This window comes from Salmo salar, chromosome 07 (assembly GCF_965601325.2).
Source record: "Salmo salar chromosome 07, fSalSal1, whole genome shotgun sequence".
Classification (NCBI taxonomy): domain Eukaryota; kingdom Metazoa; phylum Chordata; class Actinopteri; order Salmoniformes; family Salmonidae; genus Salmo; species Salmo salar.
In genome coordinates, this window is record NC_138297.1 from 16,621,131 (window position 1) to 16,637,056 (window position 15,926).

The following is a 15,926-nucleotide window of genomic DNA, read 5'->3' on the forward strand; positions in this document are numbered from 1 at the left end:
AGACATGACAGACATGGTAGACATGACAGACATGCAGACATGACAGACATGACAGACATGACAGACATGACAGACATGGTAGACATGACAGACATGGAAGACATGACAGACATGACAGACATGGTAGACATGACAGACATGCAGACATGACAGACATGACAGACATGACAGACATGGAAGACCATTTAGTACAATACTACTCTATGTACGTGTGTGTGTGTGTGTGTGTGTGTGTGTGTGTGTGTGTGTGTGTGTGTGTGTGTGTGTGTGTGTGTGTGTGTGGTGTGTGTGTGAGACTGTACTGTAACACATTTTTTATTTGTGTGAAAACTGTGAGTGTTTGTGTGGGATAAACGTGCAGGTTTTCTCCATAAGCCGTGTACAGTATCTCCTCTGAGGACTTGAGTCGCTGAGAGTGGCTGCTACACTGAGTCACCTACCCACTCTAGAGTCACCTACCCACTCTTTCTGATGGGTAGGTGACTCTAGCTCTCTCCCTCCAGGTAAAGGACCCGAGACGGTCTTCGCCGGCCAAAAGCTCAACGACAACGAGTGGCACACAGTGAAAGTGGTGCGCAGAGGAAAGAACCTCCAACTCTCTGTGGACAATGTGACGGTAGAAGGTCAGTGTCCACTCTCCACTGTCAGCCACTACCCCCTGTTGGGTAGAATGGAGGGATGGAGGGGGTGAGAGGTGAGAGGAATGCAAGAGAGAGGGAATATGATGAGGCATGGGGTTAAAAATGACCCTGTGAAGTTATTCCTTAAGTTGCCAGTGTCAGTCAGTTTGAACCGGTTTGGGGTAGTCACAAACCGCCCAGAGAAGTCCTCTGGGGCTGACCATGTTTAGGACGGGGGTATTTGTAATAAGCTGCTTGGCCAAGCTCATTACTGTTGATTACTAGGAAGCCATAACATCATCAAGGCATGTAACCCACATATTCCGTCCGTATTCATATCATTACCTGGGCCTAAAGCTTGTCCTGATCAGGCCACATCGTTAAGAAAATGAGGAGGAACTCAGGCCTATAATCCCAACATATTCCCATGTCCTCTTGCACCCTCCAGGCCAAATGACAGGTGCCCACACCCGTCTGGAGTTCCACAACATTGAGACGGGCATCATGACAGAGCGCCGCTTCATCTCCGTGGTGCCCTCCAACTTCATCGGTCACCTCCAGGGCCTGACGGTCAATGGCGTGCCCTACCTGGACCAGTGCAAGAACGGCGACATCTCCTACTGTGAACTCAACGCCCGCTTCGGCATGCGCCACATCATCGCCGATCCGGTGACGTTTCGAACGAAAGCGAGCTACCTGGCGTTGGCTACTTTGCAGGCCTACGCCTCCATGCACCTCTTCTTCCAGTTTAAGACCACCACGTCGGACGGTCTGTTGCTCTTCAACTCGGGGGACGGCAGCGACTTCATCGTCGTGGAGCTGGTCAAAGGGTGAGTCTGGACGTTTGATTGTTCTTTACGGATAAGGACATGACATGAGGTTACCCTGAAAAATGAAATGTGGTGAAGTTTAGATTAGATTCTTCCCACATGGCCTACCATTCCAAGTGTGGCACATCTTAATCACACAATAAAGCAGAAAACAATTATTTGCATGAAAATATTGTAAGATGTAGATGAGGTGAAAATGATGAAGTCCTACATCCGTTCCACTAAGATAGATAGAGTAGGGAGTTTGGGTAATACGGTGCTGTGAATCAGAGCTGGTTGAAGGTAGTTCCCTCTTTTTCTCAGGGAGCATTAATAATCACTTTGGTTTATAGCTCCATGAATGGCCAGAACAGGCTATAATTATGGGGAGGGAATAGAAGTTGGAGAAAATATTCCACTTTCTTCATTGTAAAGACCAGACGCCCATCCAGCTGTACACACAATCCGTATGCCCCATAGACGTAAACAGACTGAACGAAAGCTATTTAATTGGCCTTAAAATTGTAATTTACTTGTTAAAACTCTGATTGAAGGCTTTGAAGAAAAGGAACCCTGAAATAGCACTGCTCTGATTGGTGTGTTAGATTCCCTGCTGTCGCCAGCCTATTCATCCATTCTTACGGCATGTATGAAAAATCCTTGTTATGTTGCATGTATCTCCCTTCTCCTCTTACTCCCCGCCTGGCATTGTTACGACACAAAGGAGCCCCAACTTCTCTTTCAGCACACACAAAGACAAGGCAAAGCAGGAATAAACACATTCGATAAACATTGCTCAGGCAAACCAGTCATCACCAGACGACACAAAAGCAAATCATTTTGCGCATGAACAAGCAATGCCACCATGTCCGCCTCGGGGCAAACAGGAGGGAAAAGTTTATTTCAGAGTGTCTCAGAGGAAAAATGAGTTATTTACATTTCAAAGTATATCATTTCTGAGAAGCTGTATATTACTGAATGTGAGGTAGGGCCATCTACTGCTGGAGGCTGAATAAAAGGATACTGTTTAAATATAATATGGGTTGGACTGACTCACCCTGTCACCTTGAACTCCGGGCTCCTCCATTGAACAGCCTTAACTAAAGTGAAAGGACTGCATGGCATCTCCATGGAGTTGTTCAAAACACAAAACTTTTTTCAAAAGACCCAGGAACATTTTTCAAAAGAGCCAAACACCAAATTCTTCATTATGCTTGGCGAGACCTGGCTCTCTCTGGTTTACACTTATTTCAAAGAACTTTGTTCTGTGGGTGACATTTTGATTTTGGTTTGGTCACACTGACTGAATGTGATGGATGAGGTGTTACACACGCGCACGCGCACGCGCACGCGCACGCGCACGCACACACACACACACACACACACACACACACACACACACACACACACACACACACACACACACACACACACACACACACACACACACACACACACACACACACACACACACACCTACAGTCATTTACTAAAAATCTCTTATGACCTGTCTTTATAGCTACGTCCATTACGTCTTTGACCTCGGCAACGGTCCGTCGCTGATGAAGGGCAACTCGGACAAGCCGCTCAATGACAACCAGTGGCATAACGTGGTGGTCTCCCGGGACGCCAACAACGTGCACACGCTCAAGATCGACTCACGCACCGTCACCCAGCACTCCAATGGAGCCCGCAACCTGGATCTCAAAGGTAAGGGGCACTATTCTATATGCCCGTTTCCATAGGCAACTGCTGCAGTAGAAGAGTCCTCAGTGGCTCTACTACTAATCAAGTTTGTTACTATTGGGCACATATCCCAATATATTTGGTTCTTCTCTCTCTGGTTCTCTCTAGCTTTCAGTGAGTTACTCAGAGATTCCACCGTGTTTTAAGTAGCGTTCCCGTAGCGTGCACAGTCGGAAATATTCAACCAGAGAATGCTCACTGAGCCAACCAGCTTTGGCTTATGAAAGATAGCCCAATCTTGGATTGACTCTTTGGGGAACTATCTTCACACACACTCAGCCGGTCCTTTCACATGACTCGTGGCTGTCTCTCAGTGAGACAGCCTTTCATGTACTGTCACGCAACAATGAGAAGAAAAGTCTCTGTGTCTGTAATGTGTGTACCATGAGACTTGGACTCAGACGGTGCTGAAAAGTTGCTGACTGTCTACCTGTGCTGTGCATGTGTGTGTGTGTGTGCACCTTTCTGCCCCCTTCGAGGATGCTAAGAGTGTGCACATGCCCATACGTGCGCACAGTTATTTATTCATTTTTATTCTGTTTGTTCAGCTTTCAAATGCATGACCGCTCAGGAGGCTTGGTGTTCAGGTTAGGCAGTAGAGTAGAGAAACCCGATCGCAGTGCCAATCACAAATCCGCCCACCAAACAACAGTGGACAGGAGGCAGAATTAAACCTAACAAAAGGCTGGCAGCCAGCCTGCCGCGCCAACCAACCCTCTTCACCTTGAAATATGATCCTCTCCTTCAGCCGCTGTCAGCATCGCCGGACGCTCGGCACAATTTCCCCAGCCAATCAGTACCTCCTAATATCAACTAAAACCCCTGCGTCTAGGAAGAGATTGAAGGGAAAAATAACAACAATATCGACAAAAACAAACCCCACATATTCCTCTTCCTCCCAGTAGACGTGTGTCTAGTTGTAATTCCGCTGGCGGTCCCGCGGTGGCGAAACAAAGTACCCCGGGTACACTTGACTTTTATCAGAGATCTGATCACAACGATCAACAATGGCTTTTAGGAGAGAAGCCTCTGTTTCTTCCACCGGGGGGGGGGGGGGGGGGCTTATTAAGTAGAGGGGCCCTTAGGAAGTAGAGGGGCCCATAGGAAGAAGAGAGGCCCTTAGGAAGTAGAGGGGCCCTCCCAGTGGGTGCTGGCGGATCTGAGAGGTCAAAAGATAAAAAGCCAACCAGAGCTTTTATAAGGCTTATTGATGGGGTATGTCCTCTCTTTGCCAGTACCTTTATCTGCAGGGCCTGCTGGTGCCATAAAATTGGCTGTGTTAATCATGAGTGGGTTTTAGCTGACTGGCGCAGTACCAGGGACCTTATATTAAGAGGGATGGCGAGGCCAGTGATTACACATACCCCTGGATGTAGTTGATAAGAGGGAAGAATCAGGAGGCCCGTGGAAAGTGGACGGCAATAAGTAGGTTTAAACCGCAGGATATGAACTTGGGTCTCCCACGGGAGCAACCAACGTCATAGACCGTTAGACCAAGAGGACAGTCCGTTTTGGGCTGAGGGTAGACACTGTTTTTGAAGTTCTCAGGCGGTGCTACCTCATCACGTGCCCATGACTGACTCATGTCCGCTATATGGAGAGACTGTATAGTTTCTATAGTATACTATCAGACTAGTAGATTAAACACTCTCTTTCCCACAATCATATCCATGCTTTCCTTGTAGCATATCTGCCCCAATGAGCTACTAATGGAATGATAGACTGCATCTCTATCTTATTTCGATGGAGTTTGTCAAAAAAAAGCTGTTCTTGATTGATGACCAGTATCTATGACAGTGTGACAGCTGTTCATGTCAGGCAAGAGGCAGACTTGGGAGCCAGGGAGAGCATGGAAACAAGATGAGGGTCAGAAGATGAGAAATTACTCACAGCCTCAAACTGGGAAAGAGTATCTCGTAGTCTAAAATAGATGAATAGTGTAAAATAGTCCCGTCTCAATCAACTGCACTGACCTGACAACACAGCAAAGGTGTAAGCAATCTGCTTTTCACCTCTCCAGTCCTCTCATATCAGTGCAGATGAAGTCGAGGAGGAGAAGAAGACTATTGAACGGCTGCCACAAATGAAGCATGCGTCGTCAACAAGCCTCTTGGCCTCCAGCTACAGGCCCCGCGTCACTAACACTTTCATTTGCATATTTCAAAATGTGTGAAGCGATTTGTCTCTGCAAAAGAAACAGAAGGCCCAGGCAATTTGTGAAGAAGAAGGGGGTGGCCATTTTCTGCTTTTTATTGCCAACCGACTTGGTGAGTGTTCTTCCGAGGCGTTACTATAAACAGTGAATCCACACGTCTGTAGAAAGCATGGCTTTTCACTATCATCACTATCACTATCACCATCATCACTATTACTACCATCACTATCACTACCACCATCATCACTATCACTACCACCATCATCACTATCACTGCCATCATCACTACCATTACTATCACTATCACTACCATCACTATCATTATAACTATCATCACAATCACTATCACTATTATCACCATGACTATTACTATCATCAATATCACTATCATCACTATCACTACTATCACCACTATCACTATCATCACTATCACTATCACTGCCACCATCACTACCATCACTATCATTATAACTATCATCACAATCACGATCACTATTATCACAATCACTATCATTGCTATCACTATCACCACTATCACTATCACTATCATCACTATCGTCACTATCACTATCACTATTATCACTATCGTCACTATCACTATTATCACTATCACTATCATCACTATCACTATCATCACTACCATTATTATCACTATCACTACCACCATCATCACTATCACTACCACCATCATCACTATCACTGCCACCATCATCACTATCACTGCCACCATCATCACAATCACTATCACTATTATCACGATGACTATCACTATCATCACTACCATCACTATCATCACTATCACTATCACCACTATCATCACTATCACTATCACTATGACTATCATCACTATCACTATCACCACTATCACTATCATCACTATCACTATGACTATCACTATCATCACTATCACTATGACTATCACTATCATCACTATCACCACTATCAGTATCATCACTATCACTATCATCACTAAGGGATGGTTCTACATTTACATAATGTGTCCCTGGAGGAAAATGGGGGAGGGACATGCTTTTTTAACTTCAGTCAAGGGGAGGGTTTTGTCTTTTTAAAATCTCCTCCAGGGGAGTGTCATGTAATTGATGAAATTTCAATATTTCTCAGTATTTTAGAATTAGTCGCTTATTAGGCTATGCCTGATGCCATCCCTCATCTCTGATTCTCTGCTGGCTGCGCAATATCAAGTGAGCCTATGGGCTATTTAGTGTGGTCTCAATCACATAATCCATAGCAAATAGGCTACAGGCTACAAAGTGCATGCTCAGAGAAGCACAGAGCAAAATTATATTTCTAAGATAGTTGCTGGGATGGTGTAAATAAAACTAGGCTGTATTACACACTGTGATGGATATTCCAACCCTGAGCCCCGGCCTGCTCTGCTCTTGCTGATGAAAAATATGTTTTGTGTGCTGCCTAACAATGGCTGTGCTGTGTAGGCCTACAGTGGCAGTTCAGGAGGAGTCAACGGCTTCTTCCAAATGTTTTTATTTATTAAGCCTAGTCCAAAAAAATCCCTATCTTGTGCACAGACTAGCCTATAGTCTATGTTCTGTTCAGTTTGAGAAGGAGGACTGGAGGTCAACTTTGCTAGCTTGCTACTACTATAATAGATTAGATTAAAAACAATATGTTTCTTACCCATGATGTAGGTCTATTTATCAGGGTTGTCGACCTCACAGTAAGCCAGATTCAAGTAACTTACATTGTGGTGCTGAAAACTGAAGCAGCAGCCAAGGCACAATCAATGGGAAATGGACAGCTCATGGTGCTGAAAGTAGGCACATTCGAGTAGGCATAATTCATTTCAACAGTCTTCATTTTAATTAGACTATACTAACAACAAGAGGGCCTTGGGTTGGAGCCTATTTCTTCCTATTTAAGAAATGAGGTAGGCCTACCTGTTTGACAGACAAAATTAGGCTGCTATATCCATAGATTTGTCGGTCATTTCCTCAAACCAGCATGCATTCTTTAAATAGCTTACCTCCATGTCAGTGAAGGGCTGTTAAGTTAAAACCAATACTCGAATTGAGGGGGTCTGAGAGGTTATGCCATAGGCCTACCTTTTATTAAAGACAATTGCAAAAAGCACAAGCCTACCCCTTGTTAGGCTAAGATTTTGAAGAAAAGGAAAGAGGTCTGATGATATAAAGTGATCTATAACAGCACTTTGGTCCTCGATCCTTTATGCTAGACACAAGCTGTAAAATATCCAGGAAAGATATGACTCCGATGCATATGGGGATATCATTGTTTTGTTTCTTTGACATTCAGAGGCTGCGCTACAACCTTCTATAGCCGAGTAGGCAAAACATTGACTTTGCTTGGGAAGTAATCTAATTCTGTCACTGTGTATTGATGAAGCTATTCACTTTCTGTACAGTAGATGTTTAAACCCAGACAGCTTTTAGGGAAAGACGTGAAGTTCTCTCATTTGGTGAAGCCACGGAAGAAGAGTAGCCAGCAGTTAAAGCGTACATTTTTCTGCGTTAGTAGGCTTACTCTGTCTGGGGTGGAAAGGTCGGCCTAACTTTTGAAAGTATCATGCTCAGATTTCTAATGAATTCTCCAATTTAATTGTTTGCAAAAAGGGACAGTTTCATTGCAAACAAGATACATTGATTTGGCATTGGAGAAATATGATAGGATGAATACATATCTATCTCTCTATCCATTATTAGCCTGTAATTCCGCTAATTTGTATGATATTAAAACAATTCTCCTAATGTCTAAAGTAGAATTGCATGAAATGTTTATAAAAGGCATTTTTTTCTCTGACCTGCAAATACGATGATAGATTCATGCAATGCTTTTACTGAAGGAGATCTTTCAACTCCTACTCTTGTCCACAGTGGTGTTCGAACCCACAACCTTCTGGCCCGCAGCCCTGTACGCTATAAACATTTCTGCGTTGCCATGTAATGCTTACAGGACGAAGAACCGTTTTTAAAACGACATTTATAAGGCTCTGGTCTGTCCAAGAAGTGAGGGTAAACGGTAGACATGTTCTCTGTTATCCACTTTGTTTTAATTCTTATTTTGGGTGTAGGGGAAAGTCACCTTTTTTTACAAGTGTTCAAGGAGGGTTTAAGTCAAATATATTTTGCTGAAGGGAGGGCCATCCATTTTCATTTGGGAGAAGTCCGATTTTCTTCTGAATAACATTCACAGGCTTTGTGTGTTGTTTAGTTTTACTTTCTTTTTCTGCTGAGGGGATATAGCCTGCAGCGCCGCAGCACTAGTGGGAAGAGCAATAGTTGTACATCTTGATTCCGAGGACCTTTACTGGGGAGTGATGTCTCTATCCACAATCCCCTAGTCTAATTGTATATTCAGACGGTGCTCTGAAGTCCTGGGCCAATTCCCCAACTGAGACGTCGGCAACTCCCATCTCTATCCAATACACCTAGAGACATACACATAGAGAGCAGAGAATCTCACACACACACACACACACACACACACACACACACACACACACACACACACACACACACACACACACACACACACACACGGACAAATACTCTCTCACATACATACACCCGTCTATCCCTAATCACACACACCACACACACACACACACACACACACACACACACACACACACACACACACACACACACACACACACACACACACACACACACACACACACACACACACACACACACACAGACAAATGCTCTAATACTCTCTCACATACATACACCCATCTATCCCTAATCACGCACACACACACACGCACACACACACACACACACACACACACACACACACACACACACACACACACACACACACACACACACACACACACACACACACACACACACACACACACACACACATGGCCAAATGCACTAATACTCTCTCACATACATACACCCATCTATGCCTAATCTCACACACACACACACACACACACACACAGACAAATGCACTAATACTCTCTCACATACATACACCCATCTATCCCTAATCTCTCTCTCTCACACACACACACACACACACACACACACACACACACACACACACACACACACACACACACACACACACACACACACACACACACACACACACACACACACACACAGACAAATGCACTAATACTCTCTCACATACATACACCCATCTATCCCTAATCTCACACACACACACACACACACACACACACACACACACACACACACACACACACACACACACACACACACACACACACACACACACACACACACACACACAGACAAATGCTCTAATACTCTCTCACATACATACACCCATCTATCCCTATTCTCACACACACACACACACACACACACACACACACACACACACACACACACACACACACACACACACACACACACACACACACGCACTAATACTCTCTCACATGCATACACCCATCTATCCTTAATCACACACACATACCTAGTGTATCCCCAGTAGTCCACAGCAGTCACACCTACATAGCTGTTTGTATCAAACGTTTCCCCGGACCCATCTCGGTGTGTTTGTTGGTGTGCTCAGCATCCCTGACAGCACTACTAACAGAGAAGTTTCAAGGCCTCGCTGGTGTGTGTAATTGACCAGAGAAAATGGGTTGTCAGTTTTCTTTTCTTTTTCCCTGTTCTAAAGTGATTCTTTTGGAGTGGTGGAATCTTCAAGCATCCAGATTGTCAGTTTAAGTGTGATGGGAAAACAACACGAGGTCCCACAGGATAGGGGAAGTGGATCCTGTTTAGTTTGTTATGTGCGGCGCCAGTGCTGATAATACAGTCACCAAGGAACAGATGTTGAAGAAACACAAGTACGATGAAACAAGCACTGTCATTGTGTATGAAAGCCTGGAGAGTACGATGTGAAATTATTTCCTGGCTCACATCAAAAGTGTTAGCCTTCAAGGCTAGTTTCCGTGGGTTATCTCTATTACCATTGCTAGCTTTGAGGACAGTGTCAACTACATGCATTCTAGTTAGTTTTATCCACAAAATGTACCCATATGTGTTCAACCTCTTCTATTCTTTTTTCTCATACCATCCTTGACAGAGGAGTTGGCTACTGCATAAATTAGACTGGGATAAGACTGAGGTTTATATCAGGGTTGCCCAACCCTGGTCCTGAAGCTACCCTTCAGAAGGTTTTCGCTCCAGCCCCAGCTTTAGTTTGTAACTAAACTGATACAGCTTATCAACCAGCTAATTATTAGAATTGGCTGTGCTAGATTAGGGTTGGAGTGAACACCTACAGGACGGTAAATCTCCAGAAGCAGGGTTGGACTGAACACCTACAGGACAGTATCTCTCCAGGACCAGGGTTGGAGTGAACACCTACAGGACGGTAAATCTCCAGGACCAGGGTTGGAGTGAACACCTACAGGACGGTATCTCTCCAGGACCAGGGTTGGAGTGAACACCTACAGGACGGTAAATCTCCAGGACCAGGGTTGGAGTGAACACCTACAGGAGGGCATCTCTCCAGGACCAGGTTTGGAGTGAACACCAACAGGACAGTATCTCTCCAGGACCAGGGTTGGAGTGAACACCTACAGGACGGTAAATCTCCAGGACCAGGGTTGGAGTGAACACCAACAGGACAGTAAATCTCCAGGACCAGGTTTGGAGTGAACACGTACAGGACGGTATCTCTCCAGGACCAGGGTTGGAGTGAACACCTACAGGACGGTAAATCTCCAGGACCAGGGTTGGAGTGAACACCTACAGGACGGCATCTCTCCAGGACCAGGGTTGGAGTGAACACCTACAGGAGGGTAAATCTCCAGGACCAGGGTTGGAGTGAACACCTACAGGAGGGTATCTCTCCAGGACCAGGGTTGGAGTGAACACCTACAGGACAGTAAATCTCCAGGACCAGGTTTGGAGTGAACACCTACAGGACGGTAAATCTCCAGGACCAGGGTTGGAGTGAACACCTACAGGATGGTAAATCTCCAGGACCAGGGTTGGAGTGAACACCTACAGGATGGTAAATCTCCAGGACCAGGGTTGGAGTGAACACCTACAGGATGGTAAATCTCCAGGACCAGGGTTGGACTGAACACCTACAGGACGGTATCTCTCCAAGACCAGGGTTGGAGTGAACACCTACAGGACGGTATCTCTCCAGGACCAGGGTTGGAGTGAACACCTACAGGACGGTAAATCTCCAGGACCAGGGTTGGAGTGAACACCTACAGGACAGTATCTCTCCAGGACCAGGGTTGGAGTGAACACCAACAGGACAGTAAATCTCCAGGACCAGGGTTGGAGTGAACACCTACAGGACGGTAACTCTCCAGGACCAGGGTTGGAGTGAACACCAACAGGACAGTAAATCTCCAGGACCAGGGTTGGAGTGAACACCTACAGGACGGTAAATCTCCAGGACCAGGGTTGGAGTGAACACCTACAGGACGGTAAATCTCCAGGACCAGGGTTGGAGTGAACACCTACAGGATGGTAAATCTCCAGGACCAGGGTTGGAGTGAACACCTACAGGACAGTATCTCTCCAGGACCAGGGTTGGAGTGAACACCTACAGGACAGTAAATCTCCAGGACCAGGGTTGGAGTGAACACCTACAGGACGGTATCTCTCCAGGACCAGGGTAGGAGTGAACACCTACAGGACAGTAAATCTCCAGGACCAGGGTTGGAGTGAACACCTACAGGACGGCATCGCTCCAGGACCAGGGTTGGAGTGAACACCTACAGGACAGTATCTCTCGAGGACCAGGGTTGGAGTGAACACCCACAGGACGGTAAATCTCCAGGACCAGGGTTGGAGTGAACACGTACAGGACGGTATCTCTCCAGGACCAGGGTTGGAGTGAACACCTACAGGACGGTAAATCTCCAGGACCAGGGTTGGAGTGAACACGTACAGGACGGTATCTCTCCAGGACCAGGATTGGAGTGAACACCTGCAGGACGGTAAATCTCCAGAAGCAGGGTTGGACTGAACACCTACAGGACAGTATCTCTCCAGGACCAGGGTTGGAGTGAACACCTACAGGAGGGTAAATCTCCAGGACCAGGGTTGGAGTGAACACCAACAGGACAGCAAATCTCCAGGACCAGGGTTGGAGTGAACACCAACAGGACAGTAAATCTCCAGGACCAGGTTTGGAGTGAACACGTACAGGACGGTAAATCTACAGGACCAGGATTGGAGTGAACACCTACAGGACAGTATCTCTCCAGGACCAGGGTTGGAGTGAACACCTACAGGACAGTAAATCTCCAGGACCAGGGTTGGAGTGAACACCTACAGGACGGTAAATCTCCAGGACCAGGGTTGGAGTGAACACGTACAGGACGGTATCTCTCCAGGACCAGGGTTGGAGTGAACACCTACAGGACGGTATCTCTCCAGGACCAGGGTTGGAGTGAACACCTACAGGACGGTATCTCTCCAGGACCAGGGTTGGAGTGAACACCAACAGGACAGTAAATCTCCAGGACCAGGGTTGGAGTGAACACCTACAGGACGGTATCTCTCCAGGACCAGGGTTGGAGTGAACACCAACAGGACAGTAAATCTCCAGGACCAGGGTTGGAGTGAACACCTACAGGACGGTATCTCTCCAGGACCAGGGTTGGAGTGAACACCAACAGGACAGTAAATCTCCAGGACCAGGGTTGGAGTGAACACCTACAGGACGGTATCTCTCCAGGACCAGGGTTGGAGTGAACACCTACAGGACGGCATCTCTCCAGGACCAGGGTTGGAGTGAACACCTACAGGACGGTAAATCTCCAGGACCAGGGTTGGAGTGAACACCAACAGGACAGTATCTCTCCAGGACCAGGGTTGGAGTGAACACCTACAGGACGGCATCTCTCCAGGACCAGGGTTGGAGTGAACACCAACAGGACAGTAAATCTCCAGGACCAGGGTTGGAGTGAACACCTACAGGACGGTAAATCTCCAGGACCAGGGTTGGAGTGAACACCTACAGGACGGTATCTCTCCAGGACCAGGGTTGGAGTGAACACCTACAGGACGGTAAATCTCCAGGACCAGGGTTGGACTGAACACCTGCAGGACAGTCAATCTCCAGGACCAGGTTTGGGCAGTCCTGGTCTATATGGTATGAGACAGTACTGAATCATTAGACAGATTGTCATACATTTACACAATAAGTACAGTGCCCTGCTAAGTAGCTTTATTGTGGTCTGACTGAGAACTGCCACACCTTCACTGTGCTCCAGTATGATCCCTCTCCCTAACCAGTCCTCCTCTGTGATTAACACTAGGCTAATTAGCCCTGAATAGAAATCAAAAGGCAGGAAATGTTTTCTGCTCGTAAACACATCCCTAGTGCCAGATATTAAAATGTGTCTGACTTTGTGGCTTAGCTTTATTGCCTGACATTTCAGTTTTGTTTCTCCCTTCTGTTCTAGCTACTCCCTCTAATATTGTTCAAAGCTATTTAGATGTGTCTGACTTGTATCGCTACCAGAGTGGATTAGCCTCAAATCAGACAAACAAATTGGCATGTTGTCTTTAGGTCTATTACGTCTAGAGAGGTGAGCAGGAGACAGCGCTCTCTCATCCCCTTCTCTAGCTGATCATATTTGATTATCTCTCGTTGTATTAGTCCAAGCAATCGCGTTGCACTCCAAGAACGGCTCCAGTAGCTGAAGTAGAATGGAACATACATGAACACCCATTACTAACACCCATGTGGTTTATAAAAACAAAACCGAACACACTAACACCCATGTGGTTCATAAAAACCAAACCGAACACACTAACACCCATGTGGTTCATAAAAACCAAACCGAACACACTAACACCCATGTGGTTCATAAAAACCAAACCGAACACATTAACACCCATGTGGTTCATAAAAACCAAACCGAACACACTAACACCCATGTGGTTTATAAAAACAAAACCGAACACACTAACACCCATGTGGTTCATAAAAACCAAACCGAACACACTAACACCCGTGGTTCATAAAAACCAAACCGAACACACTAACACCCATGTGGTTCATAAAAACCAAACCGAACACACTAACCCCCATGTGGTTCATAAAAACCAAACCGAACACACTAACACCCATGTGGTTCATAAAAACCAAACCGAACACACTAACACCCATGTGGTTCATAAAAACCAAACCGAACACACTAACACCCATGTGGTTCATAAAAACCAAACCGAACACACTAACACCCATGTGGTTCATAAAAACCAAACCGAACACACTAACACCTGTGGTTCATAAAAACCAAACCGAACACACTAACACCCATGTGGTTCATAAAAACCAAACCGAACACACTAACACCCGTGGTTCATAAAAACCAAACCGAACACATTAACACCCATGTGGTTTATAAAAACCAAACCGAACACACTAACACCCATGTGGTTCATAAAAACCAAACCGAACACACTAACACCCATGTGGTTCATAAAAACCAAACCGAACACACTAACACCCATGTGGTTCATAAAAACCAAACCGAACACACTAACACCCATGTGGTTCATAAAAACCAAACCGAACACATTAACACCCATGTGGTTCATAAAAACCAAACCGAACACATTAACACCCATGTGGTTCATAAAAACCAAACCGAACACATTAACACCCATGTGGTTCATAAAAACCAAACCGAACACACTAACACCCATGTGGTTCATAAAAACCAAACCGAACACATTAACACCCCCCCCCCCCCCCCCCCCCAACAATAATTGTTTTCTCTGATGGGTCTTGATGCTATTCAATTTAATGTGATGTCTGGGTCTGTGTTTCAACTCTAAGATGAAGTTAAAGTCATTTATGCTGGTCATGTGGATTGGGAAGTGCTTCCTGTAAACACAAATACAAATACAAGCACAATACAAAAACTCACAGCCCTTAGGGGTTATTATGCTAATGAAAAGACAATGACAAAGATAATACTCTCTATATTTATTAGAGGGATGGAGGGATGAATAAAAACAACCAGGGATCTTGAATGTTATTTATACAATGTTACCCAGAACAGAGTGAGACAGAATAAAAAAGTTACATCTGTTCCTACTGTAATACTACCTATTCCTTGTTCTTTAAGAATTACGTTTATCGAAGGAAATCGTTGTTGAGTCACCATAGCAGCAGCAGAGGACTAATACATTAGTTTTGATTTTGCCCAGAGCAGGACTAAATAAAACGTGAAGAGAGGGGTGGGAAGGAAAGGTGGAAGGGAGGAAGGGAGAGAAGAGGTATGTACCCACATTTTAATTAAGCCTGTGCTTTCCACCGGTAAAATTTACATTACCCGTTTTGTCACCCCTTAGCTGGGTTTTCGCCGAAAAAGCTTGGCTCTAATCTGTTGCCAGCTGCTAATTCTGCCATACAATACAGAAACCTTTGCATACCTTAGCAGGCGTGCCGCAGCGCAGACCGCTAGCCATTGTCTCGCAGTTCCCCATCTGCAAGGATAAAGCTGTGGTAATGTTGTAGCAGAAATAAACCTCCCCATCGCTGTCCCATTAAACTGGAGACTGGGGAATGGCTGCTAAATAAATGTGGTGTTTCTTTTTTCAATTACCCAAATTC

At 45.6% G+C, this 15,926-nt stretch overlaps 1 protein-coding gene across 9 annotated transcripts in view; it reads left to right on the forward strand.

Moving 5' to 3' along the window:
* LOC106608688 (neurexin-2) overlaps positions 1–15,926 on the forward strand; it is a 1,074,993-nt gene that overhangs the window by 584,972 nt on the left and 474,095 nt on the right. For all 9 annotated transcript variants that reach the window (XM_045721575.2, XM_045721576.2, XM_045721574.2 and 6 more), the window contains 3 exons: positions 504–623; positions 1,069–1,450; positions 2,949–3,139. In XM_045721575.2, the coding sequence (XP_045577531.1) occupies positions 504–623; positions 1,069–1,450; positions 2,949–3,139 (693 nt within the window). The remainder of the gene's footprint in view (positions 1–503; positions 624–1,068; positions 1,451–2,948; positions 3,140–15,926) is intronic.